Source organism: Bison bison, unplaced genomic scaffold, assembly GCF_000754665.1.
Source record: "Bison bison bison isolate TAMUID 2011002044 unplaced genomic scaffold, Bison_UMD1.0 scf7180017864352, whole genome shotgun sequence".
In the NCBI taxonomy this organism is placed as follows: Eukaryota; Metazoa; Chordata; class Mammalia; order Artiodactyla; family Bovidae; genus Bison; species Bison bison.
In genome coordinates this window covers 5,558,822-5,582,149 of record NW_011494924.1, presented here as the reverse complement: position 1 = coordinate 5,582,149, position 23,328 = coordinate 5,558,822, and the positions used below count along the sequence as shown (strand labels likewise).

Below are 23,328 nucleotides of genomic sequence, written 5' to 3'. Positions count from 1 at the left end.
TTTAACGCTGTTAAGGTTCTGTGTAGGTCTTATATCCCAATCTCCTCCTCGAATTCAGAATAAGATGGTAAGTGAAAAGCCTGGAGGACTGTGTGAGCAGAAGTAAGATACCTTCTACTCTCAGTGGAGAGTCATGCAAGAGAAAGGTGAGAGTAATGAGCTGATCACCTGTATGGAGATAAAAGGTTAAAAATGCGTGAATTCGTTAATTAGATTTAACTGCAAAGCACAAACAAGTGGCTACAAGGTAGATTTATTTGTGTTGCCAAAAGAAGTCCAGAAGTAGACTGTCTGGGACTGGTGTGGTGGCTCCATGGTCATCACGGATCCCAGCTTCCTCTTTCTTCCACAGCCTGAAGACCATCTCACGCTTCAAGATGGCTACCGGAGATTCAGCCACCATGGCCACATTTTAGGCAAGAAAGTCAGATGACAGTGAAGAGAAGCACACAGGATGGGCCTCCCAGCAGACTTAGGTCACTGAAAGAACTTTCCTGGAAATGCCAACAGATGACTTCTGCTTACACGCGCCCCCCCCAGCCCCCAGCCCCAAGCAATTCTTAACTGCAAAGGAGAATAGGAATGCAGTACTTTTGCTGTTTACACTGTCACCCCCAAAAAGTATGGGTTCCGTAAATGTAGAAGGAATAACAGATACTGGGCAGCAAATGCATGCTTCTTCTTTTAAACAATGCTTCTTATTTCCTGTATTTTACGATGTTTTGACATCTTGGGGCCCGGCAGATCATGGGAGCCACCGCTCCCACCCCATCCCCAAATGGTAGGAGATTCCTAGAAATAGTAGAGGAGTTGCCCACAAGCATGCCTTTGATATGCACATCAAGCAGCCCTGAGTTCACAGCCCTCATCAGCCTCCTGAGCTCGTAGCCCTCACCAGGACACTATTCCTCTGCCTGAAATCCCCCACGGCCAGGTACCCGACACTTAGGGACCACCCATTACCCACTGCCTACTGAAATCTATGTTAGCTGACTAACCCTAATCTTGTTCGGGTCCCCTATCCTGTCTCACCCACGCTTCCCCCTTGCTCCCGCTGCCTCCTGACTTACCCTGGCACCTCCCCATGTGTGCCTGGTGTGGCCCATGCCCTCCACTCGGGAACTGCAAGTAAGGAACTCTTCTCTCACAGACAGCTGCCTCTGTGTCTGTCATTATACCATTCCTGATGAAAACCAACCCCATATCATAAAAAGTAGACAACTGGAAATCTTTCCCACAATATGGCTTTCCACATCAGAAAGCTGGAATCCTGGCCACATTTGAAGGTTACCTCACAAAAATCTGCTTACAATGTGTCTGGAGGGAAGAAAAAAATGTCACTCTTGCCTCAGCATCTCTTCTGAGCACCAGACTCATTAATCTTCACCCTCCCAAATATAAGCTAGAAAGTCTACAACTAAACAAAACTAAACTCAGTATCTTCCCTCTTCTCAAATCTGCTCCCACATCCATGTTCCTTGTTGTTGTTGCTCAGTAGCTAAGTCATACCCAACTATTTGTGACCCCGTGAACTGCAGCATGTGAGGTTCCCTTGTCCTTCACTATCTCCTGGAGCCTGCGCAAACTCATGTCCATAGAGTCAGCGATGCCATCCAACCATCTCACCCTCTGTTGCCCTCCCCTGCCCCGTAGCACAGTGGACACCTGACAATCTGGGGCCCTCATCTTCCAGTGTTGTATGTTCCTGCCTTTTCATATTGTTGATGGGGTTCTCAAGGCACGAATACTGGAGTGGCTAGCCATTCCCTCCTCCAGTGGACCACACTTTGTCAGAGCTCTCCGCTATGATCTGTCCATCCTGGAGGGCCCTGCACAGCATGGCTCACAGCTTCAGAGAGTTATGCAAGCCCCTTCACCACAACAAGGCTGAATGCATGAAGGGGGATCTTCAAGGCCCCAGCGCCCACATTCCTTAGTCTCAAATAAAAACGTCACTATCTCCGCAGCTGCCCAAGCAGAAGCTTCAAATCTTCTTCTGACTTTTCTCTTACCACCAGCACACGTGTTCTGTCACCACTAGATCCTGGGTAGGAGTTACGTGTTCTCTGCGTCCCCTGCTCAGGGCCTAGCACAGGATCTGGCACATAGTAGGCACACAGATGAATGAGTCCACGTGAATCCCACACGGCCATCATGTTACCTCTCATCCCCATTCTACTAACCCTTCCCAGGCTTATTCAGTAGCTCTGCTTTCCTCCTTCTAACCCTTCCCCTGTCTACACAGTTCTTAAAGGACAATTCTGATGAGATCTCCCTGTTGTGAAACCTTCTAAGGCTCCTACTGCCAAAGTTCTCTACAAGCTTTCAACGCCCTTCGCAGTCTAGCCTCAAACTACTTTTTGTGTTTTCTCCTTGAATGTTTCATAGACCTTTAAGTTTCTGGACCTCTGTTCATGCTGCTTTCTGACCCAACTATTCTCTTCTGTGCCTCGCAGGACTGTTTCTACTGTGACTATCATACTTGACTACACAGCCTCCTGCTTTCGTCCTCCCCACCCAAGCCCCACCGTCCTACACCGTGAGTTCCTTCAATGCAGGAGCCCTGTTATATTCAGCCTTATGTCCTGGCTGCATGGATGCATGGCATATGACAGGTGCCCACGTGGCTTCTGTGTTTAAAAAGATGCCCAGGTTAATGGGAAATAGACACAGAAGACTAACAACAAAGCCAAGAAAAAAGAATGACCACAGTGGAATATGTGCTCAGAAATCCACGGGTGTTGATAATACCACCACAAAAAGGTAAAGGACAATAAACGGAAATGCCCTCTTGGGATCCCGTGAGACTCAGTGAGATGGACGTGGTGGCTGGAAGAGAAATACACCTTACTTAGAATAACCGTAACAACAGTAATAACATCCAGTACGTACTGAGCACTTGATGCAGTTACTATGTGCTATATAAGTTACATATATTATTTACTATGTTCTTCACAGGAGGGCCATAAAAGTAGGACTACTATTACCCCTGGTTTATTCACAGGAAAACAAAACAACAAAAATCACGGCATGGCAAGTTAGGAAACTCACCAGAGTTCACTCAGCTGCTCTGACCAAAGCAGAGATTCAAATGCAGGCTCTGTGACTGCACAGCCTTCAGTGAACTATTATGACAGACCACCTTTTTCCCAAGTGACAGGTAGAGGAGAAAACCAAGAAAGCGACAAGATGTACACCAATATGGACAAGCAGGACCCTGAGGTTCAAAGCATGGCAGAGAGCTAATGGATGAACAGTAAAAAGAGAATGAGAGGGGACGTCAATGATGCTGGTGCCAGCCAAAAGTCTCTCTCTAAAAAGTGAGCCTGACAAATTCTTGAACAATCTTCCGGACCATCTTAACACTCAGCAGGAAGGAAACAACTGGAGGAAACAATAAAAGGAGCAGACACCCTGAACTTATTTTAACCAGTAAAGAGACACTGCTTGATAAAAAAGAAGAGGAATATGTAAAGATAACCTGGTAGGGATATTAACTGTTATTTATTTTCCTGTGGGAATCATTAAACTGAAAATGAGAAAGAATACTGAAGAGGTGGTGGTATTTCCCCATCACTCATAATTCTTCCTCAAATAAAGCCTAGAAGGTACGGAATCCTGGTGTGATTCAGATGCACCCTGCATGGGGCTCCAGGCACAAGTCAGCAGTGGGGTTCTGGTTATTCAAGGTCAACAGGAGTGGGAAAGCGGTTACGCTGCGCTGTGCCTAGTAGCTGTCATTTCCAACTCTTTGTGACCCCATGGACTGTAGCCCACCAGGCTCCTCTGTCCATGGGATTCTCCAGGCAAGAATACCAGAGTGGTTGCCATGCCCTCCTCCAGGGGAATCTTCCCAACCCAGTGATCAAACCCAGGTCTTCCACACTGCAGGTGGATTCTTTACCAACTGAGCCACCAGGGAAGCCCAAGAATACTGGAGTGGGCAGCCTACCCCTTCTCCAGGGGATCTTCCTGACCCAGGAATCAAACCGGGGTCTCCTGCACTGCAGGTGGATTCTTTACCAGCTGAGCTACAGGGAAGCCCCTAAGGAGGCTACGGGCAGAAAGCAAAATGCAAACCTCACCTATCCAAGTTCAAACCCCAGATGTGCCTCTTACAAGCTGCACCACTTTGACATGTGTCTTAATCTCTCAATTTCAAGTTTCCTCACCTATAAAATGGGGATAATATGACCTTCTTCTTAGTGTAATAGTTAAATGAGTCAATAGTAAAAAGTACTTAGCTCAGGGATTGGTGTGCAGCCACTAATATGATTACTGTTACCTTGTAAGATATTTCTCTATAACTCACTAACCTTGTGACGATCTGTTGTTTTCTATGATGATTTGCTTGCAGTTACTCCCACCAATCTTCAGGGCATATAATGCAAACCCTGACAGGAAAACAAGTAAGGTGATCCTGCCCTCATTTGCATGTCAATGTCCCAGTGCGGTCTGACAGAATACGCATTTACAAAGCCCTAAGCCATCACTGCCACGGGCTGAGCTGGACAAGGGTAAAAGGGCAGTCTGAGTAAAAGACAACCCTGCCCTCAAGAACTGCATGTTATCTTTTAAGAACAGTGAGAAAAACTACCATTAATTTCCCCTAAATGAGCTACGAAGGTTAGGCTGAAACCCAGTTGGCAATGACAGGTAATCCCCAAAATAGCCACAGAAAAATGTCTTTGATGATTCTGGATGTCTTTGGAAAAGTAAGCACCCAGCGATTTTTAAGAAAAGGATGACTCTCTGAGAACTGCACCTCACAGCAAATAGTGGATCTCATATGTGATAGTCTTTAAAGTCAACCCTTCCAGGTTGTATATACTTAAAGAGGAGAATACAAGAAAGAAAGAAAAAAAGATGACGTTTCTAAACGTGACGTGAATGAGAGAGAGCCTGGCTTGGAAATAATGGAAAAGTTGGGTGTTTTTTTTTTCCCCCAAAATGTAAACAGCTTTATTTCTTATTATAAAAGTAATACATACTCAATGCTTAAAAAAAAAAAAAAGAATACACAAAAGTGTAAAGTAAAACATACACAATCTTCCCATTCAGAGATCATCATAACATTTTGTTTTTCTCCTTCTAGACTTCTTGAGGTATATATCTATTATCATTTACTTCTTTTTCAAATATGGGATATATTTTCAAACCACACATGCTGTTTGACACTTTTTCTCCCACACTTCCCCATATCATACTCATCATTAAACTAACATGGAATCCCAAAATCAAAGTCACAGAGCAGTCTTCTACAGGTACGGTCCCTGACATTGTAAGACCATGAAATAAGGAAAAAGACCCCCACGGTCCGTGACTGCTATTGGATTCTCCGTCTCCTCTGAGACCAGCCTGGGAACCGCAGGAGGTTTCTCAGCAGCCGGGGCTGCCTGCAGGGGAGGGCAGAGTTGATGCTCCCACAGCCCCCCAGGTTGTGGACCCCAGGTCTGTAGCATCACGTGCACGCTGAGGCCTCCGCCCTGAACACCTAATTCTGATCGCCCCACTGCCCACCTCAAAGCCTCTCAAGTGAACTTCAGTGGGAGTCTGCAGAAGAGCCCCTCAGCTCACAAGATCCTGGAGGACACACTCTCTGGACCCTGCACCAGACTGCCCCGGACTCACAATCACTTGGCAATTAAGCTGTTTTGTTCACCATGTCACTTTCCCAAAGCACAGATTCATCACCCAGTTTAAACAGGAATACTTATATGCATGACCTCTTACAACTTTGAAGGGGTATAAAAGTAGCTTTGCTGAGGACAAGTATAAAAAGTTGTCCCAAAGACAAATTTTATCTACTTTACAATTTTGCTTTAAGGAATGTGGGGTCAAGGAGTGAGTACTACACCACCAGACAGTTTTAATGTGGGAACCAAGAGGGCAGATGTAACATGCTGATTAATGGTCCCAGTTATAGGAAAAAGGAAAAGAAAAAGGTGGCTGGAAAAAAAATTTTTTAATTTAAAGACGGTTGATATGAGGAAACAGTAATTTTCTCCCATATCTTGGCATGTAAAGGATAAACTAGGGAACTCCAATTTTCCTTAGCCAAACTGTAGTATGAGTACAAAAAGCTGTTGAAGTGTGCAGAAGATACCTTAGAATAGCCAAGGGCCCATAAAATAACATGTGAACGCGGTTCCTGTTTAAGTCCAGCAGGATGTAAGCTACAGTGAACACCACACTCAGAGGCAGGGGGAGAGGACACACAGCCTGGGACACAAATAACCAGGCTGGGCTAGAGGCGGAGCTGCAGCCTGAGAACAGGGACTTCTACCGTGTGACCCGACAACCTGCCCAGCAGCAGCCAGCCTCTGTACACAGCAGCAAAGGAGTGCGCACACCGGGCAGGGACTGATGCCAACTTCAGAAAGTACAAGATGCATTTAAATCACTGAGTTTATCTTATATAATCATTACTAGTAAATTCTTAGTGCTCTGTGATTTTCAGAATCTTATGATGAAAGTGACTGTGTGTACCCAAGTGTACATAGCATGTACAGCAGAAGACCACGTAGAAAAATTAAAGGGACGCATACCTGGGGCGCTAACCTACAGACGCAGTGCCAGAGGGGGTTTAGGGGGCTCCCTAAACAGAGCGCTCCGCATGAGACGAAAAGAACAGAGAACAGGGGCTTAGAAAGACAGAAAACAGTGAAACCAGAGCCCCTGGATCACCTCCTGGAGATGGACAATTTCACCCCAGTTGCACTTCAGGTCTTTCCCAGTGGTAAACTGTTTCATGAATGCTACTAGTGAAACTGTCCAAGGACAAAAGATGGGACTGAGGTAGCTTAGTCTTGAAGCTATTTAGGTTAGATACTAACCGCTGCTCAGCAAACCCCTTCACTTTGGGCTAAAGCTCATTATCCTATTGGGATCATTCACGTGTCAACATTTATTGCCTACTCTTTGCAAAGTACTGGTTAAACATGCAAGTACACGAAGAAGATACAGCCCTTGGCTTCTGGTCTATAAACCAGATAAGGAAATCAGTATCTACAACCATGGGATAAATGTCTGACATACAGCAATACTCAAAAACACTGTGGTGGTTGACTCTATGCTATAATAGAAGTGTGCACAAAAAAGTGGGGGGGCGGGGGGCCCTTCCCAAAGGACATTCATCCCTTTGCCATAACACGGATGAACCTAAAAGTTCATGATTTTGTACACAGAAACCATCTCTTAAAGAATAAACAATCAGTGAATACCATTAACAGGCAGGAGCTACCAGAGTTCATGACACAAAAAGGGGAAGGGGAGTGACGGTCAGGAAAACGTTATCACTCATTTTACAACGAAGAGTATTTTAATTCTTGTCCTTAGAAACTATAAACACTAGCATGATTTGGAAATGAGACTGTACCAAACGCCGGCCAGAGAAGAATCGTCCAGTCTATGGCTTCTCTTTTATCTGGTCACTCAAAAATATAATATTATCTGTAAAGAAGCCAAAGCAGAAATGTTATTTTCAGAACTCTTTCTCCACCTCACTTAATCATTCCCTTTTACCAGATACGTATTTTAGTGCTAGTCACCAAAGAGACTTTAGACAAATTCTCAAAATACTAGGTTCCTGCTGACAAGGGGACGACAGAGGATGAGATGGTTGGATGGCATCACCAACTCGACAGACATGCATTTGAGCAAGCTCCAGAATCGGTGATGGATGGGAAAGCCCAGTGAGCTGCAGTTCATGGGGCCGCAGAGTCGAATACGACTGAGCGAGTGAACTAACTGATGTTCTTAACAGGTATATGTGATAGGCATAATGGAGGTAAAAGCTGGGCTTTGACGGTTTATCAATAATTCAGACCTTGTGAGAAAAGGTGGGATACTTCTTGTCTTCCCTGAAGGTAGCAAAGGTCTTCTCAGTGGTAACTTTCTACAAAAGAGCTAGTCACACACTTTGATGCTTGCAACACTCAGACAGATGCCAGTAAACCAAGGAGCACATCCTAACACAGAAAAGGATCGTGGCATCACATACCACATGCTGGAGGGAAGGGGGAAGGACGGGGTTCAATACGGCCCCATCAGAACAGACAGATCTATTTGTGTTTTTTAAGTCTGAACACTCATACAGAACACACGCTTACTTTTAAATTTTAAAACAAAATGAGTTTTACACATTTATTCCTGGGAAATTTTCTAGTAATCAATATTTCAGAGGGAGCATTTTTATCCAAAAACATCAGACACTGCTCCTAAAAGGTTGCCCAGAAACAATTAGTTTAGAACAAGCAAAAGAAAAGCAGTACCTTCTAATAATCCTGAAACACTGACATTCTTAAAACTTTAGAATTATCCAAAAAATGGTTACTATACAATAACTGAGTATTTGTTCATGACTACAGTCTTCTAAAACTAGAGTATTTTGGTACAGAATGGTTATTTCAGAAGAGATTATCCAAGTTGACATCACTATGTAAAAAGACAAGACTGCCACCTGCTGGTGGTTATTTTTAAGTTACACTGATTTCTAAGAGAAAAAAAACATAGCCTATAAAACAGATGAGCCAAATTATACTCTATTCCCTTCCATCCTAAGGGTACTAAAGACCTATTCATTTTACTGTTAGCCATAAACCTATGTTAATTGCTTAATCATCCATGCTGGTGAATAATAGTGACAAGAAGAAAATGGCAGATAATTTGAAATGTTTCTCTTTGACCTGGTTTATAAAACTTCACACAATTTAAATTTGAAATTTGCCCACACAATAGGTTTACTGTGGAAGATGAAAGTATTAAATGTTTCATAAATATGTCAACTATTTTATTAGAAAGCTTGATTTTCCACTGCTGAAACCACAGGCATAGCTTTATACCATACACAAGTCTGAAAAAAAATTTTTGAACAGTTAGATACCTCTGCAAGAATGAGCCAAGGAAGAACAGGGCAAGCAGGAAATGATTTACTCAAGACACTCAAGAAATATGAAAGCAAACTGGTCAGAAAGAACCTTCTCTTAGGTTTAATAATGAGGGGAGGAAGATACCTATATTGGTTCTCAAGGTCAATATACTTTCAAGAAAGTAGTAAGAAAATATATGCTTATTATTTATAACAAATTATAATTTATCAATAAGGCATAGTAGTTAAGACATGAACTCTAGAACAAGTTCAAAGAGAAAAAGGAAAATCTGTCGGTTAGGAGACCTAAGTTGTCAGACTTTTAGCCTCCCAAATCTAAGTTCTTTTTTTTTTAAATAAGACTTATGAAGTAAAGTCACTCAGTCGTGTCTGACTCTCTGCAACCCCATGGACTGTAGCCCACCAGGCTCCTCCCTCCATGGGATTCTCCAGGCAAGAGTACTGGAGTGGGGTGCCATTTCCTTCTCCAGGGGATCTTCCCGACCCAGGGATCGAACCCAGGTCTCCCGCATTGTGGGCAGACGCTTTAACCTCGGAGCCACCAGGGAAGCCCTAAATAAGACTTAAGATATATATAAACCATGTAATATAATGTATAGATTGCTGTACATGGAGCAATCAAAAAAATTTCAATACTATGACATCTAGTCAAAGATAAATTTAATAGTAAGTTCTTAACACTAGCTCTGATAATAGCACTATAAAAAGGAATCCATACATTTCCGAGACACCTACTGAAATATTTATGGATGACACAATGTCTCAGATTCACTCAGAATGATCCAGGTGGGAGAAAGTAGACCGGTGCATAGATGAAATATTGTTTGCCATCTGCTGATAACTGTTGAAGCTGCGTGACAGGAGCTTTTGTTTTTCACTCCTCTCTCCTTTTGTGTATGTTTGACATTTTCCATAATAAAAAGTTAATTTTTAAATATCTAATTTTGGCATATCTCAGAGGCTCATAAATAGCTCTTTCATTCTCATCTACTTAAGAAAATAAAGTTTCTTGAGTTTTATATCCATAAAAAAGAAAACAGAATGAATGTCTAATAACTTTTATTTTAGCAATTAATCCAAAAGACAACAAAATGCATCATCTATCTCATTAAGACACATTTTCAATAAAATGTTACAGCTTTTGTACTTACATATTACAGTTGTTTTGGTCAATTATGTTCTAAAAACAACTGTAATGATAACCTATTCAAGGAGAAACCCAATATTCAGAGCCTCACTATCACAAAGTTTTTTAAAATATTTTAAAATTTCTATTATGTATGTACTTTTGTTACATTTAACAAAATAAAATAATAAAATATTTTTGACTATACAATATATTATATTAAGATACACTTCTAAGGAGAAAATGGGATTGAAAAACAAGTTCAGAGAAAAGGGAATCATAAACTTTCCAAATGTCAAAGAGCTTGTATCTTTTTAATGATGATGGATACCAAATTGTTATGGTATTTAGATCCCTTAATACCTTTAAAAGCAACATAATTTTATATTGAAAAAAACTCTTAATGTCAACTTAAACATGTTCAAAGGGGTATATATTGGTTTCAAAATTCTTGCAGAATTTTCAGAAAAGCTTGAACACTCTCCTCTAGAGGATATCTTCTTAACCTCCTTTAAGCTCTGTGCGTCCATGTTTCCATGTTGTTTTGTATTTTGTTTAATGAGAACAACAGGAGTTTAAAACAAAATCATCATGTTAAGTACCAAACAGGCTCTGAATGAAGCTGTACAAATGTCTGATGCCAGTATTAGTTTAACTCTTCTTGGTACATGCTTTTCCATTTAGGCCATGTCCTTCAAAGAGGCGTCAACAGTGCAATGGATAATTCTAAAGTTACTTGTGAACTAAAACTGTGAGTACAGAGATCGCTTTCTGAAAGAAGAGATATATATACACAGAAACTTAGAGCAGGCTCACAAACTCCACTCGGGATTCTCCTGGTGAGGTGCCTTACAATCTCATAAGCATCAGTACTAATAGCCTCAGGTAAGGCTGCAACATAGCCAAGCGTTCAAAGAAAAAAAAAAAAGAATAGCGATTATCACAAGAGCCTTACCAGCTATAATTGTTGTTGCTTGTCGTCTGACATTATTTTTATCCGTATATTCACCATAGTCTACTTTCCCTTCCACATAAATTCGAGACCTGATAAAATAAAATTTACCAGTTTTAGTCTGGAGATTTCAATATGCTTTACAGCAAAGAGCCAGGTCAGAAAAGAGCAATGAGTATAGTCTTCAAGGATGAAATAGATAATCACACATACCACTTCTCAAAATTCAGAATTAAGAGCGCTAAAACAGTTTCCTGATGGTTAGGACGCCGCGCCTTCACTGCCTGATCCAGGAACTGATATCCTGCAAGCCACGAGGCACAGGCAAAGAACAAGAGTACCGAACCATAAAGTACATGTGGACTTGCCTTGCCACACTGGAAAAAAGGATGTTTTCGTCCTTTAGCTGCCTGTGACCCTTATGAAGTTTAAAAAAAAAAGTTCCAAGTTTTAATTAAAAAAAAAAAAAAGGCAACCTTAAGACCCTGAAAATGAAGAGCATCGTTTAAATCTCTATGATTGATTTCTAACATGTGATTTTTCTATCCCCTTTGACCCTGAATTATCTAACAGATTCGTTGATTTTTTTTTCACTTATTTTTCAGTTCCTTTCTATAGTGAGGTTCATGAACTTACTCTCAAATGACTTTAGATTATTAAAATTCAAAATACAAGTTTTCAGCTTAGTATTATTTCACCCAGAGTTAATTACTAAGACTATTCTGCACTCTCTAAAAGGCTGAACTAGAAGACAAATGTAACGCCGACTTTAAAGGGTAGAAAATGGCCACAGTGGCACCAATTTCAGAATTTAACAGCACTGCTACTGCACAATACAGAAAGCAGACAAGTAAAATGACTGGGTGCCAAAGGGAATGGCCACACAGATTCACCAACCAGCAGGTGAAATCGATGCCTTTTCCTTGAAACGTCCTCTACATACCATACACACACAACAATGGAAGTTCATCTGAAGAAAAGGTATGCAATTATTGAAAAAAACAGAAATTTTAATTATTGCTAAACTTATGTTTCATGAAATGTTTTATTTCTATAATACATTTCTAAACTATGACTACAGCTGCTGTTAAACACAACCTTTTGTCCTTCTGAGGGTTTGGAAAAGACACTTCTTATACATAATCCAAACATTTCAAAACGGAATTGCTAAGTTCATATAAAATTATCAAATATGAACTAACTGCCCTGAATTATCACCAGAATACCTCACTGCATCTGGCTCCCAACCTCCCAGACCCTCTGTCAAGCCACCACGTGATGCCAAGGACAAGACAGCCAGCATTGGGATCGCTGGCCATGGTGGCCTGGGAACCCTCATGAGCACTGCTGCGCCCGTGACAGGCACACGGCGCCCTCTGCCTTCTCTCTCACCTCATCAGTGCTGTTCAAGTTCACATCCTACTGTCCTAAGTTCTAAGTTCTTAAAAGGCTAAACCATGTTAAAACCTTTAAACTAGTCACATATGACACTACGCATACAGTATTAAGCACTGAATAAATACCTCTTGGGTTAACCCAAAGTAATGAGTGGTACTTTATAAATAGAAGAGCTACAGACTCCATGAAAACACGCTCCTAGTTTGTATTTTAAACCATTCAACCTGTAAGCTCCCTCCTTCTTCAACTTACCCCTTTTTCACATACTGATACGCCACATCTCTGAGGCCCGGTCGGAACACTGAAATTCTATGCCATGTTGTCTTCTGACTGACATCACCTAAGTCACAAGAATCACAAGGACAGGGAATGTGGTTACAAATGCAAAGGACAACTGCAAAAGGACGTCGTGTCCAGCTAAGCTACGCCATGGTTTCTAAGAGACAGGACAGAGTTAGGGAAGATCCTTTCCGAAAGTATTCTTAAAGTATCTAATTAGACAATTCACACTAAATAATGTCTATTTGCTGCGGATAAAACTAAAACCCCAGTCTTTTATACTCACCCATTTGGTAGGTTTCGTTTTCCCCTGATCGCCACATCTCATTTGTTGCTAGGGAAAATATCGTGACTGGGTTTTTTCCTTCTACCTGTCTCATGACAGGGTCCTGACCTACTCGACCGAGCAACTGCACGCGATTCAGAGCTGAAAAGCAATTTGTAGATAACATAAGACTGACAGAAATGTCCAGAAGAGGAACAGCTACAACCACTACTTCAACTTCAATCTCAGCATTAAGCAAAACCCAAGCACTAGAAGGTCAGAAAACAAGTGTGAGGAGCAAATAAAAAGAGGCTCAGGGGAAAAAACAGGACTGATAAGAAAGGAGAAACTATCCATAGAACCCCACAAAACAAGCATTAAGCTCTTTATCTAAATTCTTCTTTTCAGTTCAGTCACTCAGTCGTGTCCAACTCTTTGCGACCTCATGACTGCAGCACACCAGGCTTCCCTGTCCATCACAAACTCACGGAGCTTGCTCAAACTCACGTCCATCGAGTCAGTGATGCCATTCAACCATCTCATCCTCTGTCGTCCCCTTTGCCTCCTGCCACCAATCTTTCCCAGCACCAGGGTCTTTTCCAATGAGTCAGTTCTTCGCATCAGGTGGCCAAAATATTGGAGTTTCAGCTTCAGCATCAGTCCTTCCAATGAATATTCAGGACTGATTTCCTTTAGGATGAACTGCTTTGATCTCCTTACTATCCAAGGGACTCTCAAGAGTCTTCTCCATCCGGTGGCAGGGTCTGGGGAAGGGGCGGCAGGCGCCATGTCGGGCCGCGAAGGTGGCTAGAAGAAGCCGCTGAAGCATCCCAAGAAGCAAGCCAAGGAGACGGACAAGGAAGATAAGGCATTCGAGCAGAAGCGGAAGGAGGAGCAGAAGAAACTCAAGGAGCTACAAGCAAAGGCTGCGGGGAAAGGCCCCCTGGCCACCGGTGGAATTAAGAAATCTGGCAAAAAGTAAGCTGTTCCTTGTGCCTGAGGCAATGATGACCCTTAGTTCCATTCCTGATTAAACACCTGGACTCCCTACCATAATATCTGTTGCCACCTATAGCTAGAATGAAGTGTTGTCTTGGAACCTATTGTACATTTAAGAATAAACTTTTGTAAGGGAAAAAAAAAAAAAGAATCTTCTCCAACACCACAGTTCAAAACCATCAATTCATCTTTTAAATACCTTTAAAAAAATTTTTTAAACTGTTTGTATGGTTAAAAGAACAAAATTGAGATCTGAAAATCTTTATAAATACAGGGACTATTTCTGTGAAACAATCACTTTTCACAAACGTTCACGGCTTCAGCCAACTAGCACACAGCCTTGGATGTCTCAGATAACCAAAAAGGACCAAAGGAATTTCTTTGGCAGGAAAGCGACAATAAGAGTGGGTAAAAAGTGTATGATAAGGGAAGAAGAACCAGGTTTACAGAAGGCTCCTGCAGCCTGATAGGAAGAGATAAGAAGCCAAGGACAGAGAGGCAGATATGAACCAAAAGCATGATGGTTAACAGAGTATATCCCCATGGATGCACCTCTTCTGCAATGTATCTGAGAACATGAGCACATTGCTGTAAAAACTGGAAATCAGCTACTACTTACATCTTTCGAGAACCAAACTGCTAGCTACTTCAGACTCATGCCTTACAAATTGACGAAGTACCTAAAGTGGAACAAATGAGTAAAACAGCGTTAGTACAGGGGCAAAGGCAAGTGTAAACAGAAGATCCGTTCACACCCGGTCACCACCCAGTCAGCAGCCCCTAAGGCACACACCCACACAAGAGAGGTGCACCCATCACAGTGCCAGGCACGTATGCATGCTCAGTGGCTTCAGTCACGTCCAACTCTATGCAAACCTATGGACTATAGCCTGCCAGGCTCCCCTGTCCATGGGATTCTCTAGGCAAGAATACTAGAGTGGGTTTCCATGCCCTCCTCCAGGGGATCTTTCCAACCCAGGGACTGAACCCACATCTCCTGCATCTCCTGCATTGCAGGGAGATTCTTTACCACTGAACCACTGGGGAAACCCCAGAGCCAGGAGGACCACACACTTAGGGGCAGCCTCCTGCAGAAGCCCACAGGCACAAAGAAGGCTCAGGGAGTCCACAAGAGTCCATTCCCAGGCCTCTCTGGTGCTTCCGGAGAAGGCAATGGCACCCCACTCCAGTACTCTTGCCTGGAAAATCCCATGGGCGGAGGAGCCTGGAAGGCTACAGTCCATGGGGTCGCTAAGAGTCAGACGCGACTGAGCGACTTCACTTTCACTTTTCACTTTCATGCATTGAAGAAGGACATGGCAACCCACTCCAGTGTTCTTGCCTGGAGAATCCCAGGCTGGTGGGCTGCCGTCTCTGGGGTCTCACAGAGTCAGACACGACTGAAGCGACTTAGCAGCAGCAGCATGGTGCTTCTGTGCTTGCACACAAAACGGTAAACAACATATGTTGGAAAAATTGGTGCTTCTGACAGCCCCAAGGAAAAAATTTAAGATAAACAAACATGATTCTTTGATTAAGTACAAAAATAGGACTGTTCAAATCAGTCTATCAGAGAAAGACAGTTGCTGCTTTCTAACAGTAGCACTCAGTGATAACCAAAGCCATCATTACTGAAAGGGCTTCCCAGATAGCGCAGTGGTAAAGACTGCCTGCCAAATGCAAGAGACGAAGGTTCGATTCCTGGGTCGAGAAGACCCCCTGGAGAAGGAAATGGCAACCCACTCTGTATCTTGTCTGGAAAATTCTACAGACAGAGGAGCTTGGCAAGCTATAGTCCATAGTAGTTCATCATTAATGAATACTAGGTAAGTGCTTTGTCTCTTATCAATTAATCCTCAGAATAAACCTATAAACTATGTAAAATTACCACCACTTTACAGATGACAAAAATGAAGTTCAGAGACAGAGTGAGTAACTTGCCCAAAATCCTACAGGAAAGAAGTGGCAAGTCACAGCTGGAACTCAGGGCCCCCAGCCCCAAGGTTGCTGGCTTTCCCACTGCCCTTTGCTGCCTCTGTTCAAGGGCTACTGCCAAGATTTGAGTACACATTACTGAGAACATTACTGGATTCAGAGAGCTAACCATTATATCAGAGAAACATGTGTCCAGAAGTGGCACTGTTAACATACAGTAGGTATCTACCAATGGAAACAACACCCATTCCAGGGTACTTTTGGCTGTGGAATCCCAGCACTACGCTTGGGGGCAGAAGGTGGGTAGAAAAATAAAAATATGAGTTCAGTTCAGTTCAGTTCAGTCGCTCAGTCGTGTCCGACTCTTTGCAACCCCATGAATTGCAGCACGCCAGGCCTCCCTGTCCATCAACAACTCCCGGAGTTCACTCAGACTCACGTCCATCAAGTCAGTGATGCCATCCAGCCATCTCATCCTCTGTTGTCCCCTTCTCCTCCTGCTCCCAATCCCTCCCAGCATCAGAGTCTTTTCCAATGAGTCAACTCTTCGCATGAGGTGGCCAAAATATGAGTTACCACATACTAAAGAATCAACCTGCTAACTGGTACCTATGTCATGATTCTAGAAATGTACTAACCTGATGCTCAGATGAGCCAGAGCTCACATGTTTTATGGAATAATAATCTGTCCCACTGGGGGCACACAAAAATCAAGACCTACCAGAGAAGCAAAAATAGGGAATGAATTATTTAACTGGGATAATTTTTTAAAACTAAACTTTTAACCCTTTTATATATGGTATTAAATTTACCTTAATACTGTAGAATTGTGTATTAAGACACGAGAAACTTTTCCACGTTTCAACACATTAAAAGGTATATATTTTAAAAGTATGTATAAGTTAAAACAGGGATCCAAGGATATAGAGCCAATTCTGCAGCAGAGTGGAGGAGACCTGAACAGGTTCCACTGAGGAAATGATTCTTCCTTAACAAGATGGGAGTTATGAGAGGTGTTATAAAGGAGAATCTATACAACTCGGTGCCCAAATGAGGTAAGTGAGGAAAAGCGGGTCTAGGCTGACTCAAGGCTGGCTAGACTGACTGAAGAGATTAGGTGAGGAGCCTGACTGGGTGAAATGAGGAGTTCTGAACACAGTTCATCTGTAGAGTTGCTGAGACTTGACCTGCTCTCCTCAGCAGGGAGATGGCGTGTGGTGGGGGAGGCAGACTGACAACAAAAGAAGCAGGTGGTCAGAAAACAAACCACGTGATTTAAAAAAAAAAAAAAAAAAGCTGAAACAATTCTCATAGACTTTAGATCAATAAGGACTTTAAATGCTAACTGCTCTACACACAAGTAACACGTTTTAAAAAGTTAACTACCCTCATCATATATGTGAGTAAACTAGAAACGTTTTGTTTTTGCTTTAATGAACACTATTTATTCAAGTGGTAAAGAATCTGCATGCCAATGCAGAAGATGCCAGAGATGCGTTATCCCCGGGTCGGGAAGATCCCCTGGAGCAGGAAATGGCCACCCATTCCAGTACTCTTGCCTGGAGAAGCCCAAGGGCAGAGAAGCCTGGTGGGCTACAGTCTATGGGGGTCGCAAAGAGTCAGAAACGGCTGAGCTTGCAATCTACCACCAAAAGCTGTCCCCAACCCTCATATCAACTAAGTACACATAAGACAGGTGGGCTCAAAAGACTTCTGCCTCTGCAGGCAAAACCCTAAAGAAATGTGATCGCCATGGTTTATAATAACACATCTCAACATTAACATGGAGAAGTGATTACCTGTACTACAGGTCTTCGAAACATGGCTTCTACTCTCTCTTCTTCCAATCTAATCTTTAGTCTTTTCCTGAAGAAAAAGAGATTATATCCTATAGCAAGAACACGATTTCACTTTAGTCCTAAATTCCTAACGGCATTCAGGGCTTTTACGCAACGAACCTTGAGACCGTAACATATTACGCCCCTGCACATTAGACAAGGATCCTCTCCCACTCCCCAAAATCTCTCGCACCTTTCCGGTTTTTTTTTTTTTTTTTTTGGTCCCCCTTAACTTCCTTTTAACCCATACAAAAATTCTGATTCTACCCCCATTTCTATTCCACTGTTTTCCCAAATTCAGTTAAAACGCAAGTTCCCTTCTGGCAGGGATTTCTGCTTCTTCACTGTTACACCCAATACTTCTAAAACAGCTCCTAAGACAAAGAGCTCAGCAAATACTAAAATGTTATCATGGCGCTTCAATCTGGAACGTGCTGCCGCAAAAATTACTGCCTCCAATCCCGTTTGCAAAGAACAAGGCGATCCCTGGGCTTCGCCGTCTCACCGGTGAAACGTGCGGGCGCCCTTGCTCAAACCCGACGCTCCCAACCAACAATGTATAGGGCCTGGGAGGTGAGACGAAACCACAGAGTCCTCCGCGCGAGAAGAGGAGGTCTATACGCCGACAAAGCAATTCCTCCCGGCCCGCGCACAGCCGTACGCACACCTAACGCAGGACTGCGGCCTTCCGCCCTTTCTCCCGCCCTTACCTGAGACTCTGGTCCGCACAGCCTCCAGGCAGGGAATCGCTTCCGGGTGCTGCCGGGACTCAAGGCTCGCGAGAAGGAAGAACCGGAAAGTCCTCTGAGTGCATCGTGAAAATGCAGCCAGCCGGCGCTGCGGGAAACACGCCCCCTTAACGCGGTAGTTCCGGGAGCCTCCTTTCGGGCGGGAGCAATATATCAACACTGCCTATTGGCGCGCTAACTTGATTTTAACTTTGTAGTGAAATGAAATTACTGTATTTGAAGAGTTTCCGAGGTCCGCCCAGGACTCGGCAACGTGAGCGAAACAAAGGATAGCTGTGCCTCTGGAAAAACTAGAAAGGATCAAGCCTCCAAAAACAAGAAGAAAAAAACAGTAACAAATAAAAATAAAACAGAAAAAGGAATGGGGAAAGAGCCAAAAGTGCAAAATTTAAGGGTCACAAAAAAAGGGGGGGGTATCAAAATAAATATTAGTGCAATATTTTAAAGTCAGAATTAAGGAACACATCCGTGAATAAAATATAACTTGTATTAAATACAGTATATAAGCCAAGTAGATTCCTAAGGCACCAGGAAAAACGTGCACGCCTATGTACATGTTATGTATTTGAACATTTTTTCCCCAGAACATTAAAGTACTTGAAGAAATATTGAATATTTAAAAATTAGGTGTATTAAAACTCACAACTGTTATTTTTTAACGCCAAAAACAAAATTATAATTTTACCTTGATTGGAAGTATAACAACTGATAATATTTTCAAAAGCCTTTGCTTACCTTATTTCCAACTGCAAGAATTTCCATCTCTGATAATTTTTCTCGAGGAAGTGGCATTCTTAATTAACTTAAGCTTACCGATCTTGCCTTTATTTAGAATTCATTGTGGATTTCATTAATTTTAATAATTTTAAAATGAAGCACTAGTCTTGAATGCTGGGTTTCCTAGCCACCCCTTAAATTTTGTCTTGTGCCCGCTAATCCTGGCCTTGTTGACAGAGGGGAAAGAAGGAAGACAGATTGCAGAATACAGGCTGGGGGGCACCTCCCCGGGCCTCTCCATCATCTGGTCCTGGCACTGTCCAACTTCTGGAAAAGGTACAGCCACATCATCCTAATCAGCAAATCTCCTCAGAACCTTACTTAAAACTCTTCAACGGCCCATTTTTGCCCTAAAAGGAAAAAATATCAACTATTTCATGTGGTTTCCAACACATACCTTAACCCAGTCTTAATAGTATGACTTCCTAGTTGATATATTTCATGATGCTTACCTGTTTTACTTCTACCTTCAACATGTTTTGTCCTGGAAACATACCATGTTAATTGCCTTCAGGCCTTGCTCAGACACTAATCATCCTACATGCCCCCGTTTACTACTGTAACTTGCCCTCTGATGATTTCCTATTTTAAAATCCTACTTTCACTTGAGCTGTTGAGTCAAGTGAAAAACCAGATTCATCCTTTCCTTCAAAGCCAGTTTCCCTCTTCTAAGTGCCTTGTGTGTTTTAATGGTGCCAAGATTCTGCCAGACCTGAACTTGAAATCACCTTTGAAACTTCTTCCTGATCACCCACATTTGCTCATCCACATCCAATCACTTGGCCTTAAAAGTTCTTTATTAGGCCTCAAATCACTCCCTCTTTCTTTCTGTTCACAAACACTTTGGAGAAAGGAATGTGGAAAAGTTTATTTTTAAAAAAAAGGCAGAAAGCACTGTGCAAATTGAAAGTCACATGCAAAACTTTATGAATAATATCTTAGTGGGGAATCTAGGCTAATCTGAATTCTCTCTCAGATGGGAATTATCAATTCACATTCTTTGTTGGCTGGAGAAAGTTGCAAGTGCTGTCTTCTTTGACAAAGAAAATCATATTAAGATGTATGATATCATGGCAGAATAGAGTTAAAACATCTTCTGTTATCAAATAGATCCTCCTTCCCAACATGGCAGATACTTCAGTGTTGCTTTGCTCTGTCTTCATCATCAGAAGAGTTCTTTCCTGTAATTTCAAAATTCTTTATGCAAATCATCCTTCGTTTTCCCATTTCACTTTCTTTACACCCTAAGTCTTATCTTGTATTAAAATTTAAATGCCCATGAAGGTGCCTCCTCTTCCACATTGACTGTGAGCTCTTAGAGAACAGGGACCTTCTTGTGAATATCCAGTCAGCAGTTGTGCTTTAAACAAGAGTAGACCACAGGCAAGAACAAATAAATAGAACACAGAAGGATACTCAAATAGGCCTGAAATAAGAAAATTTTAAAAAATAATAATCTGGAAGAGTAGCTGAAAAAAATTTATTAAACATACTGCTTTTGCAAGAAATCTACAGTTTGCATTTTGGTGAGGAATTCCTGAAACCTCTTCATGATGTGCAGAGACCTCCACCCACTCTTTAACATAATCATAAGCTTTTTCTGTAGTTCATCCGTGGACCCAGAAAGGAAGGACCTTCCCAATACTGAGAAGTGGTGAAAGCATTGTGCCTTTAGTCAGCTACCATTACCGCTGGTCTTAGTGGAATAATTCAGGGCTTTCATCCTTTGCAAAGCTAGCTGAGAAAGACACAAGTCTACAGTGTATGCCCAAGGCCACAGAGCTATCTTTGGCCTTGCCTTTTTTTCCCCCCCTAAATTAAAAGAAAGTCTCAGCTGTAGGTACCAACTGGTAGAAACCATGGTTGGCAATGCTTTCTCACAGATAGGAAGCTTTGGACAATTCCAATGCTGTACAAGTACACTTTTTATATATTTTAATCAAAGTTTTCACTTTGCTCTTAAATCAGTTTTTCCTGAAGCCTCATAATAACTGTTGGAAAAAAATTACAGCACTTATTACCTAACCTGATTACTAGCTTCTATTTTACAGTGATTCAAATCTACTTTAGCAATACTCTATAGTTAATCATGGCTACTTTTTGTTGAATTTCAAAAAACCTAACAATTTTTATGCAATTAAAGATTGACATAATGGTTCATACAGAGATTTTTTAAACCTAATTGTTCAGGCCAAAATATTGACATTTATCTTTTAGTGTTCATCTTTCTACAGCTTTTAGATAAACAGCTTCTAGGAATTGGTAGATACATTGGTGGTTTAGTCACTCAGTTGTGTCAATTCTTTGCAACCCTATGGGCTGTTGCCTGCAAGGCTCCCCTGTCCTTGGGGTTTTCCAGGCAAGAATACTGGAGTAGGTTGCCATTTTATTCTCCAGAGGAACTTCCCAACCCAGGGATCAAACTCTGGACTCCTGTATTGCAGGCAGTCTCCTGCATTGCATGTGTATTCTTTACTGACTGAGCCACCAGGGAAGCCTCAGGAAAGCCCAGTAGTATTTCTTTATAAGGTTTCTTAAACTCAAGATGATCTGTTGGCACCTGATTGTCAGTGTTCATATTTAAGGAACAGAACTTCATGCCTGAGGATGGAGCTTCTCACTGAGGCCAGGGGTCAACTTCCAACTGAAATGGAAGAGATTAAGCCCTGAGCCCAGAGAAGACCCAGTCCGTGTCACGTGCAGTGTCTATGCAGCTTCTTGCTCTTCTGGTGACTTCCTGCTACCGTGGAGCGCAGCAGAGAGAGGGAGGGAGGGAGGGAAACCAACAGTCTGGCATCAGATCCATTCAGGTGCTAGAAGAGGCTCTGAAGAACACTGTAGAGAAGGGGTCACAGGCCCTAGTAATAGTTGTCAGTGTCTTCCCTGGTGGCTCAGCTGGTAAAGAACCCGCCTACAATGCGGGAGACCTGGGTTCGACCCCTGGTTGGGAAGATCCCCTGGAGAAGGGAAAGTCTACCCACTCCAGTATTCTGGCCTGGAGAATTCCATGGACCGTATAGTCCATGGGATCGCAGAGAGTGGACACGACTGCGCCACTTTCACTTCACTTGAAGAAGACAGGTGTAGCCACAGAACTTGGGGCTACATATTGCTTGTGCTCAGTTGCTCAGTCATGTCCAACTCTTTGCAACCCTTTTGACTGCAGCTTACCGGATTCCTCTGTCCATGGAATTTTCCAGGCAAGAATACTGGAGTGGGTTGCCATTTCCTCCTCCAGGGCATCTTCCCAACCCAGGGATCAAACACTGGTCTCCTGTGTCTCCTGCATTGGCAGGTGGATGCTTTACCACTGCGCCACCTGGGAAGTCCAATACATTGCTTACTCAATAATATACCTGTTTATAAATCACAAAGTGTGGTTGACCTTGCACTATACTTCAAGGGACATGGCTATTGTCAGGGAGGCAAGACATAAATTCAATTTGAAAACCTAAATATCAACTATATTCCAATATATTTTAAAAATAAATAAAAATAAAATACACAAGTGTATACAGAAAAAAATTTTGAATAAAGACTAATTTTTTAAAATGTCAATGGGCAGTACAGAGCACTATATCTCATTTAATTGCAGGGAAGAAATTGCTACTCCAAAACATAAGAATGATGTGATTATTTGTTCACTGGTTTATTCAATTTTTAAAACTTAATTTGCTTTTAAAAATTAAGGGAAAGAAGAAAATAAGGTAGCCAAAAAGCCTATAAGCCACAACAGGAGTAACATCATTAAAAGACACAACTAGTTGTTCTCAAATGCTTTTGTGACCAACATGATTTTGGGTCATAGCCTGGCCATTATTAGCTGTGAAGGCTGTGAAACTGAACCTTAAAGCCAAGGACTGTTAGCCCTAGCCTACTAAATTCTCTCTCCTACCTACTGTGGTTTCCAACATGCATTTCTCAGTCTTTGTTAGTTACATATTTACAAAGAAGAGTGCTTTATTCCTATTTGGCTTTGGACAAGATTTAAAAAAAAAAAAACTTTATTTACAAATGTTCTATTTCCTTTGAATATATATACAGAGTAAAGGATTTGGATAAAATAGGATAAAATCACAGGAATCAAAGCCAACTTTTCATAAAATCCAGGAGAAATTAG

General features: G+C 42.1%; 2 protein-coding genes across 3 annotated transcripts in view; both read right to left on the bottom strand.

Moving 5' to 3' along the window:
• Positions 1-4,040: 4,040 nt before the first annotated feature.
• SSBP1 (single-stranded DNA binding protein 1, mitochondrial) lies at positions 4,041-18,468 on the bottom strand. Of its 2 annotated transcripts, none has more exons than XM_010854967.1 (7): positions 18,188-18,386; positions 17,644-17,710; positions 14,529-14,589; positions 12,932-13,072; positions 12,619-12,706; positions 10,972-11,060; positions 4,041-7,452 (listed from the first exon to the last, which is right to left on the bottom strand). In XM_010854967.1, the coding sequence occupies exons 2-7, from the start codon at positions 17,665-17,667 to the stop codon at positions 7,409-7,411; spliced, it is 447 nt and encodes a 148-aa protein (XP_010853269.1). In that variant the 5' UTR covers positions 17,668-17,710; positions 18,188-18,386; the 3' UTR covers positions 4,041-7,408. The 2 variants fall into 2 exon arrangements, with proteins under 2 accessions (XP_010853269.1, XP_010853268.1); XM_010854966.1 differs by lacking the exon at positions 18,188-18,386 and adding an exon at positions 18,393-18,468 and having other exon boundaries at positions 7,308-7,452.
• WEE2 (WEE1 homolog 2 (S. pombe)) overlaps positions 17,980-23,328 on the bottom strand; it is a 32,174-nt gene continuing 26,825 nt past the window's right edge. Inside the window, exons 12-13 of the mRNA XM_010855027.1 lie at positions 18,393-18,519; positions 17,980-18,056 (exon numbers count right to left, since the gene is read on the bottom strand). Coding sequence (XP_010853329.1) covers positions 17,980-18,056; positions 18,393-18,519 — 204 coding nt within the window. The remainder of the gene's footprint in view (positions 18,057-18,392; positions 18,520-23,328) is intronic.